A 25,426-nucleotide genomic window follows, 5' to 3' on the forward strand; every position below is an offset into this window, starting at 1 on the left:
TAATGTCAGAAACATCCAAACCCGTGGAGAATTTTAATGGGTTTATTTGAGCCAAACTGATGACATTTGCCAGGAAGCAAAATCTCAACGGATTGAGAAAATGCTCTGTAGAATGGCAGTCTTACAGCTTATTTTATACATTAGAATAAAAGGGGAAGATGTAAGGAGGGTTACATGAAATCCGTTGGTGGTAGATTACGGAAGCTGGAGAAAGCAAAGCAGGGAAATCTTTGACATTGGATGCAATGAAGAGGCAAGTGCTTTTACATTGTGGGTACAGGATAGTTAACAACTGATGTTTCCAGCACATAGAGATAGTATCTGGGCAACAAGGTAATAATGAGGGGTTCTGTGGTCTCACACTCTGGTGCAGCAGATGTGCCCTGAGGGGTCTGGAAAGGAGATGACGCTGATAGTCTAAGGGTCTGTTATCTTAGATCAGGGGTGGGCAAACTTTTTGACTCGAGGGCCACAATGGGTTCTTAAACTGGACCGAGGGCCACAATGGGTTCTTAAACTGGACCGAGGGCCGGAACAAAAGCATGGATGAAGTGTTTGTGTGAACTAATATAAATTCAAAGTAAACATCATTACATAAAAGGGTACCGTCTTTTTTTTTTTTTTTTTTTTTTTTAGTTTTATTCATTTCAAATGGGCAGGATCTGGCCTGGGGGCTATAGTTTGCTCACGGCTGTCTTAGATGCACAAAGACAATAGACCGGCTCACTTAGGTAAAGATTGGCCTTTGTCAGGGACAGAGGGACAGGATGTGACTGCCCTCCACGATCAGCTTTTAGGGCTTTTAGGTTGGAGAAGACAAAGGAGGGAGGAATCTGTAGGACTGGATAAAAAGTATAAGGAACAGACACACTTCTTTTACAGGTGGGTACAGGACAGCTAGCAGTCAACACTAGTGCAATAACAATAACAATAACAATGAGGGGATTTGTGGTCGCTGCTCTGGTGGGTGGTTGAGGAGTCTGGGGGTGGAAGGGAGGTTTACCCCGACATTCCAAAAGTGTGTTAAGGTAGATGCAAAGACAATAAACAGGCTCTTAAGGTAAAGATTGACCTTGGTCAGGGAAGATACCGGCCTAGGAAATGACTACCTTCCATGACCTGCTTTTAGCTAGAAAGTTAATTTCGGGCTGTATGGTTACTTTATAGTAGATTGCAGGCCTCCCCTGAGCCTGTCAGGGTTAGTATGTGGCCCTTTTCATCCACACCTACTTCCAAAGTGTGTAATTGGAACCTGACGTGCTCAGCAGCTGGCAGAACTCCTGGGAAAGCAGGGTTCCCCTTGGCTGGGAGGGAGCCAGCATGACTTTTTATTTTTAATTGAATCAGTCCAGCCATAGAATGGACAGTTCTTTCTCAAGCCGGCTTCACATCCCTGCCAATGGCTCGCCCCTAACTCCAGTCCCTCTCCAATCCTGGGCCTGGAGTGAGCTGCCCACCCACCCTCCCCAGCGCTCCTCTGCGCCCCCTGGGGCCTGTCTGGGGTGAATCATGAGGGAGGGGTGGGTGCCGCCCGATGGGAGCCTGTGGAGGGTCAGGGTGCATTACTGTGAGCTGACGTAAGAGGGAGGCTGGGCTGCCTGGGGAGGAGGCAGCGTTCAGCACGTCTGTTCCTGGCAGAGCTGGTGTTTCCTGAAAGCTGAGAGCAAGGATTCTCCAAGCCGCTGGAGCTGACCAATCCTCGTGCAGCTGACCCCCCGAGCGTGCTCTCTTTCCTGATGTGGGGGTGTCATGGGGAACACGCTGGAGGCTGAGGCTCCAAGTGCAGGGCCTGCAGGAAGTGGGGAGGGGCAGAGGTTCCCAGAATTATCAACAGTCCCCCTGGGTGGCTGCAGCTCCGCTGAGCACACATCCAGAATTTTCCCGAACAGTCCTGGTTTCAAAGATTCCGTGCCATTGCGCCCATAAGCATACTAGAATTGTTACAAGTCTCAATTTTTGGTTAAGGAAAGATATGGGTGGTGGCCGTAGGTTTTTTCCTCCCTCTGTGTTCACATCCCATCCACTTTGAGACAAAGCAGGAACTCGCAGGCCTGTCGGACCCGCAGGGACGGGACCTCGCTCTGTTCCCCGCCGGGGGCCAGGCTGCCCGGGGCCCCTCTAAGCAGCCAGCACCGATGCAGTCTGGCCCTCTGCCATCTCCCTGGACTCTGGCAAGCTGGGACGAGCACACGGACCCCGCTGCGCTAGGGCAGTGTCCTCTCGGCCCTCTGCCTTCACAAATCCCGCCATTATTCAAGCCCAGTTCAACCCTACCCTCTGTGAAGTTGTCCCTTGTCACTGCAGCCACCCTTCTCTCCTCTCTTCCTTTTCCGCTTTACCCAGTACAGTCTTATTTACTTATCTTACAAACACGGACGTAGCCCTTTCAATGTGTTGGACACCGGTGCTCAGGGCTTTCCAAGTATTAACTCATTTAATTTTCCTAATGGTCTTATCGAGTGGATTCTAATGCTACTTTAACTTGAAGATGGGGAAACTGGGCACAGTACCCTGTCTGGTAACCAGTTCATTGCTCATTGATAGCTACTGTTTTAGAAAAAGCTTGGACTCCCTCCCCTGCCTTCCAGAAAAAGGTGCTACAGGTAAGAGCCTGCTTGGCCGAGGTGTGGAGACAAGCAGCCTCTCTGGTCCCAGGCGAAGGGTTGATGAGGTCTGTGGCTGAGTTTCATCACCATTATAATATTTTTATCAAGCAAACTGTACTTCAGTTCAGCAGATGGCATAACTCTAGACTGCCCTCATTGGATTTGCATCGTTTGGGATCTTGTATATCGTCAGGAGAGAGCTTAATAATCAAGCTGTTCTGCTCATTGACAAAGGGAAATAAACGCAGGGGACGACAACAAGTGTTGGAATTATCTGGGCAGTACAGCTTTATGTATTTATCTTACAAATTCAGAGAGAGAGAGAGAGAGAGAGAGAGAGAGAGAGAGAGAGAGAGAGAGAGAGATTGGTTGCTCCTGTACATGCCCTGACCGGGGACTGAACCCACAACCTAGGTATGTACCCTGACGGGTCTTGTCTCTTTTAGATCCCTTTTTGCATTTTGTGTTTATAGGCTTTGGTATCATCTTACTACACTGAGTCAGTCCCTAGGCTCCTAGCTGCCTGGGGGGCAGGCGGCCATGTCCCTTCCCAGGTCCTTCCCCCGGGTGCCCAGTGCAGGGCCGGCGTGCGGGGCGCTCGCAGACACGCTGTGCGGATCCCCTTCCATGAAGCCGGCTGAGCTCCGGGAGCAGAGACCATGCCCACCGGTACCCCCAGCGAGTTCCCAGTAGCCGGCACAGCGGCTGGCCCGGGGCAGGTGCCCAATGCCCGGGCGCAGAAGGAATGAGGGGTGGGTGCCGGGACCCCCGGTCACCTGCCCCGTCCGGCCCTCTGCAGAATGTTTGCAGCCCGGAAGAAGCCGCGCTACTGGCGGTTCTCCATGGACTGCACGGGCATGGAGGCCCACATCTCCAGCTGCAAGCTGGGCCCCCAGGTGACGCGGGACCCCGTGAAGAACGTCACCTGTGAGAACGGGCTGCCGGCAGTGGTGAGCTGCGTGCCTGGCCAGGTCTTCAGCCCCGAGGGACCTTCGAGATTCCGGAAAGCCTACAAGCCAGAGGTAAGGATGGAGCAGGAGTCTGGCCACGGGGCGCCTGGGTGTTGGGGGTGGTGGTGGCGGTTAAGGGAACAGACAGGGATCCCCAGGAGAGAGTGAGGACAGCCAGCCCCAACTCAGACCCACTTTCTAGAGGTCATGGCCGGCCTCACCGACAGCCACTTTCAGGTGTGACAGGCAGCTGGGCCCCTGCCCCCAATCATTACCACCCCTTCCACCACCGCCGTCCCACTCTGAGACCCAGTCCCCGCTGTGAGACAGATACCAGGCGAGCGGAGTGCCTGGTTACCCACACGGTGCTTCTGCACAGCCCCTGCAGGACAAAATGCTCCAGGGCTTTTGGAAATGAGCTATATCCCTCAGAAGCACGTGGCATGAGCTACAAAGGTTTTCAAGCATATTTTGGTTTATTTTGCAACAGAAAGGATTAAAATTTTTAAAAGCTCTCACAAAGATAGGAAATGAAAACCTGCCATTACCATATGTATGTTTGTGTACCAGCACCTGTGAGTGTGTGTGCATGTACATGTGTGTGCATGCATGTGTGAGTGTGTTCAGAGATGAAAGTGGGGAAGGACAGTGGTTATCAACAGTCCTCCTGGGTAGCTCTTGTACTAATAAAAGGGTAATATGCTAATTAGACCAGGAGACCTTCCGGACTACCTTCTGGACAAAGCCATGGTGGCAGGGCCGAGGCAGAGGTGGTTAGGGGTGATCAGGCCAGGAGGGAAGGGCAGTTGGGGGCCAGCAGGCCGACGGAGGGGGCAGTTGGGGGTGAGCAGGCCAGCAAGCAGAGTGGTTAGGGGCAATCTGGCAGGCAGGCAGGTGAGCGGTTAGGAGGCAGTGGTCCTGGATTTCAAGAGGGATGTCCGACTGCCGGTTTAGGCCTGATCCCCCCAAGGGGTCCCAGATTGGAGAGGGTGCAGGCCAGGCTGAGGAACACCCCCCCCCCACCCCCTGCATGAATTTTGTGCACCAGGCCGCTAGTATTAGTATAAATGAACATCCCATTTCAACAGACTGGTTTCCTGGGACAAGAGAACTATCCCAAACAGGGCAGGCTTGGCGCTTCCCTGAAGAAGAGAGAGTGCACTTCTATTTCCCTCGAGAATCAGGGAGAAACTTTCCTTGTTCCTGCTCTTCTTTTTTCCTATGTCTACCAATGGGTCCCTGGGACCTGCATGTTCATGGGGACCGGGGGTGGGAATAGTGGGTGGGAAATCGCACATGCAAGAGGAGAGGGAGAGGTGGAAACGAGCACTGAGCACTTATTGGGGAATGAGTCCCTGTGCCAGATAAAACCTTGGAACTTAGGAATTAGGTGGCTGGACAGAGGTGAACTACAAGCCAGCTCTGACCACGGCAGAGGTAGGAGGAGGGGGAAAGGTCATGATGGGGGCAGGTGGTGTATCCAGGCAGTGGGGCCAGAGCAGACCCTCCCAAACCTGGCAGGTTTGTTGACCGAGGCAGCTTCATTCCCGCCCCTTTCCCCTCTCCTTGCCCCCCTATCTCTTCCTCCACCCTCTCCAATTGCCCCCCCACCAACATCAATGACCTGCTTTGGGAAAGGGGGTAACAACGTATCCACCCCAAAGGGAAAACAGGACAGAAGACAATAAAGCATACTAGGGTCCTGCCCACACTGGGGCCCCTCCCACACTGGGGGTGGAGTGTTTGGATAAAAGAAGAGGCCTTCAAGGAAAGGGGTGAAGTGAGTGTTGCGGCCCAGCATCAACCAGAGGGCCCCCAGGGGCCTCCAAAGTGTACAAACCTGACCACACAGGTGTGCAACCCTGCGACACCTGGACAGTGCCCGCGCCCCGGCCCCCCGCTGTCCACCCCACCCCCCACTTGGGCCCCTGCCATGTGATTTCATGGCCACATCCTTTGTGTGGCCTCAGCCGGAGCCTCTGAGCTTTCCTCATGTGTCCGATCCCAGGTCCTACTGTTTGGAAATTCCTCTTACTATGCAGTTTAAAGCAGATGAATCAAGTTCATACCAAACCAATTAAAAAAGCAAAAAGGCAAGGGAGCCTTACATCACATTTTCCCTTGGTTCCCCTCTTCCCTCCAGGCTGACTCGGCCTGGCCACTGCAGGCTGCGGCGAAGCTGCTGGCGCTCTGCCTCCCCTGAGCGTGGGTCAGGGATGGCCCGCTCCCTGGGAAGGGGCTGGCATCCAGCCAGACAGCTGGGCAGGGAGGTGGGAGAAGCGAGGGTCATAGGCCGCAGGGAACGGGCTGGAGCCAGCACAATTAGAGCTCCTGAAGCCAGTGGGCATTTTGCACCCACCCCGTCCCGTTTTTTGTCTCCCCCTAGTGGCAGGGTCCGAGCAGCCCCTGAGAGCTGGAGAACTGGGTGCTGTCACAGCACCCCACCCTGCCATGGCAGTGTGAGGCGCAGTTAGTGGGGGAGAGAGATGTGACCGAGTGGGAACCTCGGCTGGAGGATGGAGACACAGGGTTTTGTCTGATCCCTGGACCCTCAAGGTGGCTGGTGTATATGTGAATGTTTAAAAACCTCCACCTCCAGCCCTGGCCTGTGTGGCTCAGTGGGTTGGGCGTCATCCTGTGCACCAAAAGGTTGCTGGCTCAATTCTGGGTCAGGGAACATGCCCAAGTAAGGGGAATGCAGGAGGCAGTCAATTGATGGTCAACTCTCACATCAATGTTCCTCTCTCTCTCTTTCTCTCTCTCTCTCTCTTTCTCTCTCTCTTCCTTTTTCTTACTCTCTTTCTAAAATCAATTTTTGAAAAAATATATTAAAAAACACCACTCCAACCAGGCCTGCTTTGGCTGGGCCATCGGAGGGGTAGGGATGGGGGTGAAGGGAGCCCCGGGCTGATGGAACAGCTGTGCAGTCACCCCTTGCTCCCTCTGTTTGAATCAAATGAGAGTCAACAGAGCCCCGAAGCCTTCGGAGTCCCCACCCCAACACACAGGTACACACACGCATGCACACCCAAGCATGCACAGAAGCTGTTGCAGACCAGGGTGTGTGGGCAGATGGAGTCAGGTGACCCGGCTCCCATCTCCTAAGATGTGGTCCAGTGGGTCACGACGCTGGTGGAGAGAGGCTCTGACTCCTACGCAATGAAGCAGACCCCAGAGGTGATCAGGCTTCCAGGCTGCCAGTGAGCATCAGGGGTGTTTAATCTGTAAGAAGAGTGGGGCCCATTGGACTTGAGTGTGGTCAGGCCTGAGAGCGGTGGCCAGGCAGGGCCCTGCTTTTACAGGGCTCTGTTACAGTCGGGTGGAATGACATCCGTCTGGGGTCTGCAGACTTGGGGGTAGGAGCTTCTTTCTGTAGCTCTAAAGCTTGAGGTTCTGGATGAGGGGGTTGAGGGAAGGGCTGGTGGCAAGGTCCTGGAGCCAGGCATGGGTTGGGGGACGAGCTGATGAGGGTCCCGGTGGGCTCCCCAGTGGCCCAGGACTAAAGCGCCATAAGAGACTGCCAAGCAGAGCCGACCTTCAGAGTGAGTGTCCCGGCCACACACACACACACACACACACACGCACCTAGAACAGTTTTAGCTCCTGGCCCCAGTGCCTGGGCTTGGGGTGGGCAGTTGGGAAAGGAAGGAAGGAGGTGGGCAGTGCCTGCCCGCTGAACGTGCATCAGCCTCCGCACTCATCAGAATCGTGTGTCTCTTCAGCAGCCCCTGGTGCGGTTGAGAGGTGGTGCCAACATCGGGGAGGGCCGCGTGGAGGTGCTCAAGAACGGCGAATGGGGTACCATCTGTGATGACAAGTGGGACCTGGTGTCTGCCAGCGTGGTCTGCCGAGAGCTGGGCTTTGGAAGTGCCAAAGAGGCCGTCACTGGCTCCCGGCTGGGGCAAGGTAAGGAGTGGGTGGACATGCGGTGGGCTCTCTCCACGGGGACCATGGCAGAGGAGCCCAGCACGGCTGGCTGCAGGGGCTTCCCAGGCTCTCCTTGTGTCTCCTCCTGCCCACAGCAGCTGCTTCTCTTAGAGACTCTCAGGCCTCTCCCTGCGTAGTCAGAGCTGGAAGGGCCTTAGGGAAACTGAGTCCCCATGTTCCGGATTTGGAAGCTGAGACCCAAAGAAGGGAGATGAGACAACATATTAGCCGTCAATGAGTAATGGGGGCCTCCCAACCCCTAACCCAGGGCTCCCACTGCCCCGCTGAGCAACTGGAAATCTTGGGAGGGTCCTCCAGGAGAGGGCCTCGGGGTTCCTCAGGCTGTGGACCACCCCGGGCACAAAGGAACCCCCGATGTCCTCTTACTCTTCCACTCCGGCACAGCCCCGCAAACCTCCCTGCTCCAGACACTGGGAACATGATACCCCTCTCCGATGTCATGGGATGCTAAGGAGAAGGGGCCTGGTTTTTATTAAGTGTCCTGAACAAATGTTCTGTTTGAGCAAAGAACAAAACACAAGGGACTTTCAAGCTGAGAGCAATGTTGTGGACGTGACATGACAACACAACAGAGCATCCCTTCCCGCCCAGCCCATGAAGGGCACTGACCTGTGCGAGCCCTGGGTCTTCAGAAGGAGGCCCTTCACCCAGACACTGCAGCCCAGTGAGTGCCCAGCCTCTCCTGGGAGCTGTGGACTGAGCAGGGAAAGCAGCCCTCAGTGTGACCAGCAGGGCGGCTGCAGTGCACCTGGCTGGAGGGCCCGGGAGGAGGGACAATGGGGGGGGGGGGAGGAGGGAGAAAGGGCAGGGAGGAGGGAGAATGGGCAGGGAGGAGGTGTGCCGTGTCCTGTCCTGAGGGGAAAGGATGTTTCCAAGCTGTCAGACATAGGGCCATTGCCCCACAGAAAGGAATGCAGTGAGGTCATAGATCCCAGCCCCGAGATGGAAATAATAGCAGGGACTGGAGAGAGTCCTGGCTCGTGAGGCAGCATTGCTGGAGGGGAGCTCAGGCTGTCTACTCCAAACAATGAGGAATTTGAGGCTCTGGAGAAAGCCCAAGGTCATCCGAGAGTTAATGGAGTTAATGGTAGAGAGTCTTACTCAGATTTGGGCCTTTCCCTTTGCGACAAGTCCTGCTCACGTTCAGAAGACCTCTCTACCGTCACTCTCCGATCTCTGCAGACTTCCTGGGCATGCACTGAAGTCTGGGGTCTAGGGTGGACTTTAATGACAGTGTACCTGTCAGGCCGTGCGACAGTCCTCGTCCTTCCTGGTATGGGCTTCCCTTAAATCTCGAATATTTAGGACAGAGCATTTTTCTGGTTGGCTGATGTGATGGTTTGTGCTCTCCCAAGGCCAACAGGGCAGAGACCAAGCTCGTTTTGAGGAATAAACAAGCACTGGGTAACATAAACATCCCATGTCTCCTGGGTATGTGCTGTGTGACCTAATTACTGCACTGCCCAGAGCAGCCAGAGGCTTCCAAGGGCCTGCAGAACTCTGGGAGAATGAGATGTTTGACATTTATGATGCACGAAAGGACCATTGGATGATTTACTATCCGTTGCCACACTGGGTGGGGTCCACTCTGATGGGCAGAAAGAGAAAAGTCCACATTCAGAGTCAGGTCACAGAGCAGATGGGGTCAGTCCCGCAGTCCTGGCTCTGGCTGGTAGAGCAGTGACCACACCCAAGTGAGGGCAGTGAGAGGGTGACCACTGAGAGTCCCAGTCCCAGCCCTGCCCCTGCTTGCACAGTGCCTTTGAGTGGCTTTGTGGGCCTCAGAGTTTTTTCTGGATTTATGTCTGAGGTTCTGTCTGACTCCAGCCTCCTGTGATTCTCTGAAACTTGTGCTTCTCACCAGGGTGGATGTCAGGTCAGAGTCAGGCACTGCGCCTTGTGAGGCAGGACTCCCGGCACTCAGACCGCATTCCATTCCGGCCGTCTGTCTATGCATCCGCCAACCCCCGGGACTGAGCTCGGCGTGCGGGGAGGGCCTCTGTCTTTTATCTCTGTGTCCTTAGTGCCGAGTCTGTGCCCAGCTTGTATTGTGCCAGGAATACTAATTTTATCAAGAATGAATGAATGGATGAATGAATGAGTTCCGGTTGCACAAGTAGGGTCAGCTGAACTAACATAGTAAAGAAGTTTACGCATTCAAGAATTGCATTGCCCAATAGAAATATTATGCAAGCCATTTACCTATTTAACATTTTCTAGACATAATTTTAAGTTTTCTAGTAGCCACGTAAAATAAGTAAACAAACAAACAAACAAAAAGCGGGAGAGCCCTGACCAGGGTGGCTCAGTTGGTTGGGCATCGTCCCATCCATCAAAAAGTTGTCAGTTTGATTCTCAGTCAGGGCACATGCCTGGGTTGCAGGCTCAATCCTCAGTGCTGGAGGCAGCTGATTGATGTTTTGCTCCCACATTGATCTTTCTCTCTCCCTCTCCCTTCCTCTCTCTCTCTCTCAAAAAAAAAATCAATAAAAATATTAACAAAAAGAAGCAGGTGAAATTAATTTTAATAATATATTTTCTTTACCTAGAAAATATGAAATATTTTTATTTCAACATGAAATCAATATAAATGCTATTAATGAAATAATTGACATTTTGTGTACCAACTCCTTGAAGTCCAGGGTGTTATGTACATTCACAGTACATCTCAGTCTGCACTGGCCACAGTCCAAGTGCTACTGCATTGGACAGGGAAGCTCTAGAATAGCGATTTTCAACCGGTGTACTGCAGGAATTTTTAAAACATGCGATACCTGACTGTTTAGTCAGGAGCACTGACCTCTTTTCCCTTAGATTATCAAGTAACAATGTGACAACTGCCAATACAACAATAGCCGTCCAGTGTGAATGGATCAAAATTTATACTTTTTTTGTCTGATTGGCAAAAAATATAATAATTTTTTGTGTGCCGCAGAATTTTAGTAATTAGTTTATGTGTACCATGAGATGAAAAGGTTGAAAATCACTGCTCTAGAGCTTTAAAAAACCTTTTGTTTGCAATGCCCAATCAGAAATACATGTGACAGTGTATGCCAGACACATAAAGCTGAAATAAAACTTTGTGAAACAATGCTAAATAACCTTTACAACATGCAAAACACACTGCTGTCTCCTAGTTTCTTCTTTTGGCCCTTAAAAATGTGATTGCAACCTGCAGAGGTGTTTGTGGATCCAGAGTCCATACCTGGCTCCCTGTAGTCACCTGCGGCCAGGGCTTGTACAAGAAGGAAGAGCAGGGCCACGGTGGAGGTGGGGAGCAATCCAGGGTACAGTCCAGAGCCCAGGAATAAGCAAAAGCTGGGGATCGGGATGCAGGTTAAACCTAGGTCAACAAGAGAAGGCGGGAGCCTCGGACCCCACTGACCCTGCTGCAGCCAGTGCCTTCCATGGACACCTCCTGCCCTGCCCAACCCACCTCAGAACTGGGTGGTGCAGAAAATAAGGGTGATAGGCACTGGTTTCCCCAGCTCGGTGCTCTGCCTGGTGTCCATGAATATGCATGCTGCAGGAAAGCGGGCGCTGCTCTCTGGGCCTCGGCCCCCGGTGTCTGAGAAAGCCACGTAAGTTTACATGAGTTAGGCCAGAAGGAGACTAACCAGATGTTAGTTGGAGTCTAACGCATGCTAAGCTCTTGTGTTAATATTTCCTCTATAGTCTAGCAATCCACAAACACTCGTTGAGTTAGTATGTGGTCTGCACAGTGCAATGGAGAATTTACTTATTCCACAATCACTATGGTAATCGTTTCTGTTCTCTAGGAGCTCATCTCAAGTGGAGAAAATGGTATAACCCCAAAGATAACTTACACTAGCAAAGAGGTGATGACATGTAAGAACTAATACTAAAAAGCCCTAGCCGGTTTGGCTCAGTGGACAGAGTATCGACCAGCGGACTGAAGGGTCTCGGGTTCGATTCCAGTCAAGGGCATGTACCTCAGTGGCAGACTTGATCCCCAGCCCTGTTTGGAACACATGCGGGGGCAACCAATTGATGTGTCTCTCTCACATCGATGTGTCTCTCTCTTTCTGTATCTCCCCTTCCCTTCCACTCTCTGAAAATCAATGGAGAAAATATCCTCTGGTGAGGATTAACAAAATAATATAATAATAATGAAAATAATACCTACCATTGGGCCAGTTATTTAATCTTTCATCTCCAGTTTCCTCATTTTATTGGGTTGTTGTGATGATGTAATGATTTAATAGAAGCAATGTGTATAGGACAGAATCCAGCACAGAGTAAGTGCTCAAATATTAGACATCCTCATCACCACCATCATTCATCCTCACTGTCATCCTCATCATCACCACCATCATTATATCATTACCATCATCAGCAGCACCATCACCATCATTATACCATTACCATCATCAGCACCATCACCATCATTATACCATTACCATCATCATCACCACCATTATTACCACCACCATCATCACCACCACCATCATTATACCATCACCATCATCATCACCACCATCATCACCACCACCATCATCACCACCACCATCATCACCACCACCATCATTATACCATTACCATCATCATCATCACCATCATCACCACCACCATCATTATACCATTACCATCATCATCATCACCACCATCATCATGATCCTCACAATCATCAAACAAATTCTGCCTGATCTAACTGCAGTCCCAGGTTGCTGCCCACTTCTACGCCCATCTTAATTCACGAGCTGTGGCCTCTGCTTGCTTCCAGAGCCCTGTTTAGAATCTCTATTTTGTCACAGCCTTTCCACTCTGAGACCTTGGATGCTTCCAGCCATAGTTACAGATGTGTTTTTTGTAAATTTTGTAAAATTCTAGGGAATTGTAGGCTTCATCGCTTATGAATTTCCAAGGAAATGGAACTTGGCTTTTATAACATGGGTTGCTCTTAGAAGTTAATTTTTGGCCTCAGTGACCCTAGATACTGGTGTCTTCAGACCCCGTGGCATAGCCAAGGGCCCTTCCTTTAAGTTCAAAACATAGGTAGGCCCTGGCCGGGTGGTTCAGTTGGTTGGAGTGTCATCCCAAACACCAAACGGTTTAGGGTTCGATTCCAGGTCAGGGTATATACCTAGGTTGTGGGTTTGACCCAGGTGTGTATGGGAGGCAACCAATTGATGTTTCTTTCTCCCTTTGATGTTTTCTCTCTCACTCTCTTTCTCTCTAAAATCAATAAAACATATCCTCAGGTGAGAATTTTTTTAAAAATCATAGGTAGTCACCTCCATCTTTTACCACATTACAAGTCCTTGCATAAGTGTCTGCCTCCCCCACAGACTAACTGAGCACTTCATGTCAGGGGCCTGCCTTCTTCATGTATGTGTCCCCAACTCCTAGCACAGAGGCCAACATACAACAAGTTCTCAGTGGAGACAGCATCCATCCAGACACTATTTGCAGCACTTCTTTTTTGCCGGGGCCTGGTTGAGAATACAAAAGGAACACACAGGCTGGCCGGTGCGGCTCGGTGGTTGAGCATTGACCTATGAACCAGAAGGTCACAGTTCGATTCCTGGTCAGTTATGGGCTCAATCCCAGTAAGGTATGTGCAGGAGGTGGCTGATCTATGATTCTCTCTCATCATTGATGTGTCTATCTCTCCCTCTCCCGTCCTCTCTGAAATCAATTTAAAATAAAAACTAATATAAAAAGAAACTAAAGGACCACAGACATAGTGCCTGCTCTCGTGGGCCCTCTGGCCTAGTGGGGAGACAGACAGACATCGAACAGAGAGCCACGTGAATGAACGTGAAGCAGAGTGCCCAGTGGACGGCTCCCTGAGAAGACCCAGCTGAGATGGGGTCAGAAAGCCTTCTCCAAAGAAATGGCATTGAAGCTGAGCCCTGAAAGATGAGGTGGTGAGGACTGGGAGGAAGACAGTCCAGGCAGGGGGTCCATGCAGAGGGAAACCCTTGGCTCAGGAGAAAATATGGCTGAGGGGGAGGAGCTGGCAGAGCCAGGAGGCTAAGTGAAGGTCAGATTCCACAGGGCCTGGGAGGCCCCCTGGGAGAGGCAGACACTTCCACAAAGACCTCATATAATGTGGGAAAAGATGGAGGTGACTGCCTATGACTGTGGATTTTACCGTTGGGGCGGTGAGAGGCTACTGCAGGGATTTAAGATGAAAAGTGACATGATTCCATTTGCATTAGAAAATCTCTTGGGCTGCTGTGTGGAAAATATTTTGGAATAAGCAAACGGGAGGAAGATTAGAGACTATTGAATTCATCCAAATGGGAGACGGCAGGGTTGGACTAGTGTTGTAGCAGAAATGAAAAAACAAAAGCACTCAGCTTTGGGGGAGTGAACAGAATGTGGTAATGGACTGCTTTTGGTGAAAAAGGAGGCGGTACTAGAGATGAGCTCTGGGTTCTGGTGAGAATAACCAGGTGGGTGGAGGGGCCTTTTCCTGGGATGGGGAAGGGCTGGCGAAGAAACAGACTGGGGACAAGCCTCCTGTTGGCTATGGAAGCAGAACAACAGATGTTGCTCTCAAGAAATTCTCCCTGAAGGGGACGAAAGTGATGGGCCAGAGGGAGGTGCAGGGGTCAGGGGAGGGTCATCGTAAAGATGGGAGGTTTTAGTGGGTGTTTGAGTGATGAGGGTCAAGAAGGTGGTGAGGATCTGGAGAGGGAGAAGGTCACAGACAGGCCAGGGACCAAGATGGGAGTCGATGCAGCCCAAAGCTGGAAACAGTGGGCTTTGATCCGTCGTGATGAGTGGCTGAGTTGAGCTGAATGCTGGTCAGCCTGGGAATTCTTTCTCCCCAGCAGGGGGAAGCTTCCCCTTGTTATCTCTGCCTGTATGAGAGCTTCCCGCGTGCTCTCCTAGGTCATTTGCAGGATTCTTCCATCGCCCCCTCCAGCTCCACTCTCCACCCTTACCCATAAAATCAAGAGGCACATTTGGGTGTGGCCAGCAGGGAGCACTGACAGCAGACTGGAGATGGGGAGAAGAGAGAGGCCAGGCATTTCTTCTCCCTGTGAGGTCCCTGTGGCCACCCTGGCTCTCAACCAAGGGTAACAGCTCTTTTCAGATGCCTTTCCACACAGCTCTTTGCTCTCCTGGGTTAGATGTTGGCATCTCCGCTCACTCCTGCAGGTCTAGGCTGGTATCTGTGCCCAGTGCTAGTAGCCCCCGAGCACTGGGCTGTCCTTTGTTCACCACACTCTGTTCATACCTTTATTGTAAAAATCTATTATTCTAACTTTCTTCAGATCATCCAATTTGAGCATGCCATCTCTTCCTAAAGGGACCCCGACCATGCAGCCATAGTCACCCTTTTCAGGTTCATAAATGCAAGTTGGGAAGGAAATCTAGAAACCTTCTAGTTCGTCTCCTTTATTTAAGGGAGAAAACCAATATTCAGGAGGCTGAGTGAGTTGTCCAAGATCACACAAGTTAGTACAATCCTCATTAGCTCTTATGGGAGAAGCAATTCTCTCCAGGGAGGAAAGCCTGGGTCATTGAGCTGATTGTGGGAGGCAGTTGGGAGAGTTCTGAGGATGGGAGAGAAGTGTTCTTATTATCTGGGATTTTCTTGCCAATTGCAGAAACTTTCCTTCAGGAGCTCTCCTAGCCCATGTTTATTTTCTTCTCCAGGGATAGGACCCATCCATCTCAACGAGATCGAGTGCACTGGGAACGAGAAGTCCATCATTGACTGCAAGTTCAATGCCGAGTCCCAGGGCTGCAACCACGAGGAGGATGCTGGTGTGAGATGCAATACCCCTGCCATGGGCTTCCAGAAGAAGGTGAAGGGGCTGGACACACCGATGGGACCGTGTCATGTTTAGGTCATTGAGGCTCCAGAAATTGCGGGCCCATTGGCCTCACACTAAAGGTTTCTCACAGGTGGTATGAGGGTACTCTGACAGCAATCTCAGGAAGGTGTCAGGCTCAGCTGCATCACTATTCATGGCATTGCCACCTAGCATTTGTAAATGTGCCAAAAAGAAAACATGTATCAGCACCACTGTCCTTAGTGGCAGACATTGAGCGTCTGCCAGGCGCCACATCTGCACTGGGACTGGACGTATGGTGAGATCGCAAGGCAGTCCTTTCTGAGGGACTCAGGTCTACAGCACCTGTGACACCCTTGGAAGGAGCCTTTCCAAGGGCTCAGAGGAACCACATTGACAGCAGATCTGCAAACCACACAGATATAAGCAAGTACAGATAGTACATTGGTAACCAGAGGGAAAGAAAAGGGAATCTTAACAACATTAAGCCAAAGACACACCTTCCTGTCCTGAGATAGGGCCTCGAAAACCTACATTGTGTCTCCTAGCTTAGATGTCCTTGCCTACAGGAGTATCCAACAGATGACTTCCTCTTCGCCAGGAGGTCTCTCCAATGTTACCAAAAGGCCCAGTGAGGCCTATGTAATGTTCTTCATTATGCCACGAGTGTGGTCGGGTCTGTGCAGCATCTGGTGGGTGGCACGTCGGAAGAGCTTTCTGAGTGCATGTTTTAAAATGAGCAAACATGGCCCTGGCTGGTTTTGCTCATCAGCCTGTGGACTGAAGGGTCCCAGGTTCAATTCTGGTCAAGGACACATGCATGGGTTACAGGATCAGTCCCCAGTAGGGGGCATGCAGGAGGCAGCCAATCAATGATTCTCTCTCATCGTTGATGTTTCTGTCTCTCTCCCCCTCTCCCTTCCTCTCTGAAATCAATAAAAAAAATATATATTTTTTAAATGAGCAAACATGGGCACATTAGGGTGCAGGACAGTTCCCCAGCTGGGCTCCTGCTTGGACAGTGATTCTTGACCTTGGCACCCGGATGCCAAAGGTGCTACTGAACTTGTGCAACTCACTGCCCAACAGGCCAAAAATGGGCACCCAATTGCACTTGGACAAGCCACACATTTGCTGGTATGTGAGCAGGAGTGTGGGCCACAGCCTCACAGCGGCAGGAGGGCCGGCATTTGTGATTGCCCAGCAGCATTCTGATAGCCATACCAGAGCTGTAAATGCCGACTGCGCTGAGTCTGGCTTGCTGTGGCACCATTCACTTCAGACAGATTGGAGTTGGGTGGAGTGGGGTTTTCAATCCAAATGAAAGATGTGGGCCAAAGGAAGTGAAATTTTCCAGGACTATTTTATGGTGGGAATTGCTGAGCCAGGCCCAGTGATGGCAGCAGAGGCACCAAACTCCCGGCACAAACAGCCCTCACCCTTTCAGGGGCCCTCCAGGCTCCAGGAGGTGGCCCCTGCTCTCAGCTACAGCGTGTGGGAGAGTTTTACACCTAGATCTGCTGTTTCTGCCCCCTGGGAAGGAATGAGGATAGTCACCTCTGAAAGAAATCCCTACAGGCTGCACCAGTTCTCGCCACAGCAGACGGTCAGGCTTCTGCACGGCCGGCTTAGGGCCCCGAAACGTACTGGCAGCAACACTGGGCAGAGACTCCTGAGTTTTATCACTGTTAGTTTGCTGGCACTGGCAGAACAAAATACCACAGACTTGGGTAGTTTAAATAATAAAAATTTATTGACTCATAGTTCTGGAGGCTGGAAGTCCAAGATCAAGGTGCTGGCAGGGTTGGTTTCTCCTGAGGCCTCTCTCCTGGGCTTTCAGTTCTCACTGTGTCCTCACCTGGCCTTTCCTCTGCGCTTGTGCATCCCTGGTGTCTCTTCCTCTTCTTTCTAGTAAGAATACCAGTCAGGTTGGATTAGGGCCCCACCCATATGACCGCATTTAACCTAATTACCTCTGGAAAGGCTCTTCAAATACAGCTACATTAGGGATTAGCATATTAATTCAATGTATGAATTGGAGGGGGGAGGGGCACACGTTAGTTTATAACAAACACTCACTAGCCAATTCCTTAATCTCTTTGAGGCTTCAGTTTGCCCCTCTAGCAATAAGGACCTAAGAGAGATGATTCCTAGAAAAATCAGTTGACTTTTCGTGGAATGGCTAATGCAGGCCACAGACTTGGAGCTGGTTGTCTATCCAGCCACAGCCGAGCCAGAGGCATCAGGAAGACCAGTGTCGGCCTCCTGAAGGCCAGGCCTCTTGCCTGACTGAGCCCTTCCATCTGCTCTGAGGAGCGTTTTGTTTTCTGATGGGACTCGCACCTGATAATGATCATAGCTAAGACGGTGCCTAACATTTCTTGAGCACTTCCTGAGTGCCAGGCCCTGTCTGAGCTCTGTCCGTGAACTATCTCATTTTATTCATCTACTCAACAATCCTGGGAGGCCAATGGAACATTGTGGCTGCCTTTGGCTTGTCTCTTTGCCGGCTGACCTATTGACCTTGCAGCCCTTAAGTCCATAACTGGAATTAAGACCTGTGCCCCAGGGGCCATGCTGTAGCTAAGGATTGGTCGACTGCTGTGCTCTTGCTAAGGACTGTTGACCAGGCAACTTAATGTGCTGAGGATTCCTGGAGGTGTCATGCCTTATCCCAAAGGCAGAATTGTTAGAAGCATGAAGGGTAACAAGGTACTGTATTTGGATTAAGGTTTGCATTTTTAGAACCCTTCCCCAAATGTCAGTTCTCCCTGCTTGAGCTCATATAAGTTGGTCCATGCTTCCATTCTGTAAGACTGATAATTTATTCATTCATTCCAAGAAACGGTTGTGGAGTACCTAACATTCCTGAGGTGCTGTCTTTGATATTGATCACACAGGAAAATAGACAGTCAGCTCTGCCCTTGGATCTTATATTCTAGCGGAGGAGACAGACCTTAAACAAATTGTAAGGTAGCTTAAGTATAACTGTCACAAGTGCTAAGGGGATGTGTAGGTGTTTTGTGCTGGGCTCAGCCTACCAGTAGCCAGTGTTGTGGTTGGACTGGCCCCTGTGGTTCTTATTATGATTACAAGATGCCCTTCAGCTATAACCATCAGAGACTTTTGAAAACATACAGGTTTATTACTCACAGACTGAAATTACACAGCACACTTGGGGCCACACAAGTGAGGTCACAGGTAGAGAGAGAGAGTGCTCAGGGCAGGGGTTCTGATTTTATTGGGGTCAAGGGTGGGGACCGAGGGTTCTGTGGGCTCACTTTTTATTGCTGGCTGTAAAAATAAGAGATGGGTTTTAAAGCACAGGTAGGAAAAACAAGTGGCCCAAGAAATGGTCAGTTATAAAAATCAACCAAGATCTCTGAAACAAAGGGGCCCCCGAGGGCACAGGGGCCTGGCTCTTTATCTGGTCGAATGGCTGGCAATGTGCCCATTTGAGATGGGCTTCTTGGAAGGAGACACCTCGGTAATCAAAGCCTAAGGCGGGCGCTTGCCTTGCACAAAGGAAAAACCCACGGTCAGGCTTTCACCACAGTGGGAGCCAGTGGAATGTAAGGGGCACTGACCCCAATCGGAGGGGAATGTCGGTGGGTATGAAGTTGGAAAGAGGAACAGGATCAGCCAGGAAAGGGCCTCTGTGTGTAGTGGGCTTCCATGTGAAATGTGTGACTTACCGTGGGACATGGTCAGGAAAGTTAGGGAGCCACGGAAACAGAAAGGAGGCCCACGAGCCTGGAGGTCGGGGAGAAGGATGAGGGAGATGTGGGACAGGCGGCAGAGGAGAGCAGTGGAGCCTGGGAAGCCACTCACCTGTTCTAAGCGGGGGAGGGACCGGAGCAGGTGCTGCTTAAAAATGACTGGCTCCTGAGTAGAATGGGCTTCTCTGGACTCATGGTTTGCTTCTTTCTCATGGATCCTGTGAGTTATATTAATTATATTAAAGGTTTCTCTCTTTCCTTTGATGGGGATGAAAGCAAGAGTAGAGGCGAGAGATGGTGGTGCCTGGGAGAAGGGAGGGAAGTAGGTGGGCTGGAAAGAGACTTGGGAGATAAACTCCACCGGGATGTCGGGGGGTGGGGGGGGGTGGGGGGAGAAAGAGAGAGAGAGAGAGAGAGAGAGAGAGAGAGAGAGAGAAAGGGAGATGTTGAGGATGCTTCCCAGATTTCTGGCTTGAATAACAGAATGGATCAGCGATCAGCAGACTACAGCTTGCAGGCCAGACCCACCATTCCGCCTGTGTTTGTAAATACAGCTTTATTGGAACACAGCCATGCCCAGTCATATGCATGTCGTCCGTGACTGCCTGCACACCACATGGCAGAGATGTGCTTACAACAGAGAGCACACGCCCGCAAAGCCTAAAATACTTACCAGCTGGCCTTTGTGCAAAGTTCGCTGCCCTGGGACAGAGGGTAGTGACTTTAGCTGAAATAGGGAACAAGCGGAAGATATAGCACAGGGTTAGGTGGAGAGAGAAAAGAGGACAAGTTCGGATTGGGAGTCTCAGAGGTACAAGTGTAACTATCTAATAGGCAGTTAGCTCTATTGGTCCCAGAAGAGAGTTCTGGGTGGAGAGGGCAGCAGGGGCCTCTGTGGGAGGAGACAGGATCAGGAGCTGGAACCATCCAAGCAGAGGTGTGTGAGGAGAGGGTTCCAGAAGAAATCTTGGGGAATTCTAACATTTTAGGGACCCTGAGCGCGTCCTATCAAGTGTCTGATTCTAAGAGCAGCTCCCCACCAGTGGACTCCAGGGGAGCAGTGGGGAGCCAGGCAAGCACCTGACCTGAGCTTTGATTACTGAGGCATCTCCTTCCAAGAGGCAGGTTCTGCTGTGGTACCCAGTGGTGGTCCAGGGGCCTCCTGGCTACACAGGTGAGGGCCGCAGGATGCCTGTGGCGGGACCTAATGTGTAAGAGCATGGCTCTGGGGGATGCTGTTGAATTGAGTGTCCCAGGCAGGACCCTATGGGAGAACTGGGACCGGTGGCAGGTCAGTGAGGCTGCTCCTCTCCATCCCTCCTGGTGACCATGCCTGCCTTTGTCTCTACAGCTGCGCCTGAACGGGGGCCGAAACCCCTTCGAGGGCCGGGTGGAGGTGCTGGTGGAGAGGAATGGGTCCCTTGTATGGGGGACCGTGTGCGGCGAGAACTGGGGCATCGTGGAGGCCATGGTGGTCTGCCGGCAGCTGGGCCTGGGGTTTGCCAGCAACGCCTTCCAGGTGAGAAGCCTGGGTTTCCGCCCCTCCATCCAGTCTGATCCTCCCGCCTCTAGTCAGCCCCCGTCCCCCACGGACCTTCCCCAGCCACCCAGAAGGAGGAGAGCCACGCGCCACGGGCTGGGTGGGAGGCCCATCAGGACTCTGAATCCCGGGGTGGGTCACCCTCTGCTTCTCCTCGCTGCAGAGCGAGGGCCTAGACTATGGTTTCCCAGTCCACTCAGTTTGCACTGGGATTCACCCTAATCTTGGGGTGTCCTTCTATGCCCTTTGCAGAAGGAAGCAGCTCAGTCCTACGGGGCAGTGGACACCACCCAGGCCGAGGCCCAACACGCCCGGGGCCTTAGCTGGCTCCCTGGGAGGCCCAGCCGTAGCCCCTGCTCATGCGTTCTCGGGTTGATCGGCTGCTAAGTTTCCACGCCGTCCAGAACCCTGTCGCAGCCGCTGTACCTTCCTCCCGGGCCCCTTCCTCAGAGTGACTCAGCGGGGGCAGCCAAGCTCCTGCCCTACCGAAAGGCAGCAGAAGAAGACAAGTAGCATTTAGCTTCAAAAATTATTCCCTCTGGGCCCTACTGTGAGGGAACAGGCACCCCAGAGTGGAAGAGTGTCAGAAAGAGGCTGGGGTGGGGCAGGAGACAGAAGGCTGGCATCTTCCCAGCTGTACTCCCAACAGCCACGGCATAGCGATCTGGGCAGAGCAGCTACCTTTCCAGGCCTCGCTTTTCCTCCTGTGACTTGGAATGGACAGTCCCAGGTCCATAGGCCCCTGGCTCCAAACACTTTCCTTAAGCTTCTCACAGAGCAGGAGAATGGCTGGAGCACCCCCGCCCCCCGCTTTGCTTACCCTGACTCCAGCTCCCGTGCCCAGGTGGCCCCGCTAGGGAACAGGGATTCTAAGGGCGAGACCTGGAAGAAGCTGGCAGCCTTGCTGAGCCTGACCGCCGGCCAGGTCCGGGAAGGCAGTGAGCCCGGAGCAGGGCTGCCCCGTGGCCTCTGGCACTGCTGCCCACACCCTCTGGGAGCCGGCTCCCTGGGCAGCACAACGACTCCGCTAATACCGCCTGTGACAAGCCAGGGCACTCTGTCTCTCTCAGGAGAGCAGAAAACAGTGCTCATTACACATAGTGGCTGTCTGGCTATCTTTGTTCCTTATCAGCCCATTCCTAAGACATCTGGGCCTCAGCTGGGGTTGTGCATTGGGCCTGCATCTGGTATCTGTCCCTTCTCGAGGCCCCCATTTTCTATTCAGAGGATGAGGGATGTATAGTCAGGTTCTCTATATGTATGGATAGCAAACTAGCTACTGCCATATGTGAATACATTTTTCTCTCCTGCCCGTTCTGATCAATTGGTAGTGTCTTCCTGGGGCATTATGTTGAGAAGGATTCTGAGATCGCAGTCAGACTCGGAGGAGAGTGCTGTGATTGATTAGTAATGTCTGCCCTGGGCTCAGGATAAGTCAGTGGCAGCATGAGTTGCAGGTGCCAGCCATTCCTGACACATAGCACTGAACAGTTGTTTGACCAAAGCTACTTTAGCAATGCTCTCCAGGGTGGAGGGGGTGTGACAGACTCCAGTGCTCGTGGTCAGAAGACCTGGAGTCTCACTCACTCTGCCACAACAAGCTGCATGGCTTGGGTAAGTGCTTCTTGGTGCCTCAGTTATCTCCATCTGGCAAATGGGATCATAAAGCGTTGAGACTTTTGTGAGGCTGAACGATGATAGAACATGAGAAAGTGACCATTCAAGGTGACACACTGGCCATTTCTTTTCTTGACTCCCCAGGAGACCTGGTATTGGCAGGAAAACATCAATGCCAACACAGTGGTCATGAGCGGAGTGAAGTGCTCGGGAACGGAGCTGTCCCTGGCGCACTGTCGCCAGGATGAGGACGTGGCCTGCCCCCAGGGCGGAGCACATTATGGGGCTGGAGTTGCCTGCTCAGAAAGTGAGTTCCTGGGGGTCGGATCCACCCTCCCTGCCAGGCTCCAGGAAAGGACCAGAGTCTCAATGGTTATTCCTCGCAAGGCTCTGGGGCCTCTGCCACTGGCTGAGCAAAAAAAGGAACGCAGAGGTTAATTCTTGTTAAGTGAGAAGGTGGGGGCAAGAGGGACTACCCCAACCCCACCCACAAAACCTTGCTTGATGGCTGAATGGGTTAGGGTTAGGGAGTAACCAGGGTGTCTGGGGGCCTTCGTTTCGAATCTCAGAGCCACTGTAGACTCTTTAAGCAAACTTGGGCAAATTACGTGGCTGAGAATCCTTGCTCTTAGCAGGAGGATGGTTCTGAGGTTAGCAAAATATGAAGACCATGCTAGGTGCTCAGCGCACACCACTTCCCTCCTTACCTTCCGCCCTCCTCTGTAGGTCATTTTCTGTTGCACAGCCTGGAGGTGATTTTGCTTCCTGGTGACTCCCTGGGCATTCTAGAAAGACTGACAACATAGAAGGGGAAGCCCTGCCAGGACTCAGAATGACCGAGAGTGTGAAGCCTCCCTCCCATTCTGAGAGAGAGGACCAGAGGACGGCCTTCAGGCATATCATCTCCTGATCCCCAAACTCCACTCTCCCCACCCCAGCCTTGTAAAACCACTCCCTCGTGAATCAGGGAGGCAGGAGAGGCCCAGGATCTGAGACCAGACCCTGCCTGCCACTTACTGCTGATCTTGGCAAAGTTAGTTAACCACTATGTTTTTTCGAGAAACTGAAAATTAAACATGACAATGACCGTATGCAGGTGCTTGATAAAAAATGATGCGCTGTCATCTACTATCACGGAGCCCGAGGGAGAAGATTGAACCTTGAGCTCAGTCAATTCAAGTCTTGCATCAACGCCCTTAAGACTCACTCAGTATTTCCTCAGCCTGTTAAGGCAGGACGCTGGATGCCAGCGCTGGCTTCTTCGGGCAGACGTCCCAAGCTATTGCATCCTGTCTGAGAGGAGAGCCTGAGATCATCACCCGTACAGTCCCCTGGGGGAACACATCCAAGCAGAGAGAGGCAGTCTCACTGCTGTCATGGCTTATTAATTCATTTATATCTGTAATACACCTCCCCCCCCCAAAAAAAAGGGCATTTAGATAACATAAACCTAAATAAAACTCAAGGTAGCATAAAATAAAAGCAGATGAAAGAAAAGTAGATATTGGCAAAAAGACTAAATCTACATGCAATATTACACACGTTGGAAAATAGATCTATATCACTCCCAAAAGAATCGGACCCACGTATTAGAGGGTTCTTTTTGGGGAAAGAGAACATTGTTATTGTCATCATCCTTTTTATTATTTGCTTTTCATATGGGACATCTCAAGCTACTCAAAAGCAGAGAGAATAATATAATGAACCCTAATGGACCCGTTAAAGATTGCACAATTTCCAACGTTTTGCCCATCTGCACTGATACCTGCGGAGGCGTCCAACAGGACACTCAGAAGGGGAAGAGGAAGGTGGGCTGGTGCTCCTCAAGGACGGTGACCTTGAGAGAGGGAGACCGCGAGTCAGTTCCAGAAGGTGGTGGTAGGCAGGCAGGGACGGGGGTTTGTCTCAGTTCAGGAATCAGAAGTCAAACGCTTGGGAAGGGGTGAGGGTCTCGGGTCTTGCTTGAGCACAGTGTCTGCCCTCCGCAGCCGCCCCTGACCTAGTCCTCAATGCGGAGATTGTCCAGCAGAGCACCTACCTGGAGGACCGGCCCATGTTCATACTCCAGTGCGCCATGGAGGAGAACTGCCTCTCGGCCTCGGCTGCCCAGACCAACCCCACCACGGGCCACCGGCGGCTGCTGCGCTTTTCCTCCCAGATCCACAACAACGGCCAGTCCGACTTCCGGCCCAAGAACGGCCGCCATGCGTGGATCTGGCATGACTGCCACAGGTGAGGCCTCCCTTCCGTCTGCAAGGCCCCGATGGGACTGAGAATCACAGGGTCACAGAGAGACCTCACAGTCCAGGGGGCCGGGGTTCCTAAGTTGGAGGGAGTCAGTCTGCCACACTGGCCTGCCAGTCTCCACTCCCAGTCGCCCTGGCCCACCCCCCCTTCCCTGAGCCCATTCTCTCTGGCCTCCCATGCCTCTAACATAGGAAAGAGGCCTCGTTTTGAGAACCCCATACCCCTCCACTGACCTGTCAACAGTGTTCAAGTGTGTCCACAGGAGGTTGGTCCTCCACAGGGTGCTTGGGGTCTGCAATGATTGGACTCTAGGTTCACTTAAAAATATATTTTAAATACCAGTATGTGTTTTAAATATTTCTAGGAAGACAGTGGGTTTGGAGAAAAGTGTTCTAGCCCCAGGAGTCCAGAGACCTGGTCTCTCAACCCCGCTGTGCCTCTAACAAGCTGTGCGATGTCAGGACATCTGGGCCACGTCACCCAGGACCTCTGCTGTCCCCTCCAGGCCCCCGTCTGTGGGTCGGATCCCAGGGCTGTAAATCCTGGACAAGAGCAGAGTGAAGTCCTGGAGCCAGCTCTAGCTGGAACCAACAGAAGCCACCTCATTCATCTCCTGCATTTTCCTTTTTTTTTTCTTTGCCTTGATTCTAACTCTAATTCAGAGCCCGCTGCCCCTGCTTGTTCATGTTTCCCTGCTCAGACCTGGCTGGGCAGGTAGAGGGAACAGAAGGAGCACACTTTTGAAAAGGAAGGGAGGCAGGCCTAGGCGTGGGTCCGGTGAGTGCCCGTCTGTCCTCCGAATCCCATCTACACAGCAGAGCTTTGGCACGTGGTCCCTGCTTCTCACAGCGAGGCCATGGGCTGGCGTGTCTGCCGTCACTGCTACGCCCCGGGGCCCGGTGCATCCGAATCTAATCTAGCAGGATCACCACACGCTTGTGTGCACACCACAGCCTGAGAAGCCCGGTCTAACTCATCTCCAGGCGTCCTTCCTGCCCTATAACGTGGTGATCGCTGTTAGGGA

General features: G+C 52.0%; 1 protein-coding gene across 1 annotated transcript in view; it reads left to right on the forward strand.

Moving 5' to 3' along the window:
- The window catches only part of LOXL2 (lysyl oxidase like 2), a gene marked incomplete at its 5' end in the record, with an annotated part of 65,523 nt that overhangs the window by 30,484 nt on the left and 9,613 nt on the right, over positions 1-25,426 (forward strand). Inside the window, 6 exons of the mRNA XM_081092813.1 lie at positions 3,406-3,628; positions 7,279-7,462; positions 15,140-15,291; positions 20,350-20,517; positions 22,300-22,462; positions 24,144-24,387. Coding sequence (XP_080948939.1) covers positions 3,406-3,628; positions 7,279-7,462; positions 15,140-15,291; positions 20,350-20,517; positions 22,300-22,462; positions 24,144-24,387 — 1,134 coding nt within the window. The remainder of the gene's footprint in view (positions 1-3,405; positions 3,629-7,278; positions 7,463-15,139; positions 15,292-20,349; positions 20,518-22,299; positions 22,463-24,143; positions 24,388-25,426) is intronic.

This window comes from Myotis nattereri (genome assembly GCF_964212035.1).
Source record: "Myotis nattereri genome assembly, chromosome: 5".
NCBI lineage: Eukaryota > Metazoa > Chordata > Mammalia > Chiroptera > Vespertilionidae > Myotis > Myotis nattereri.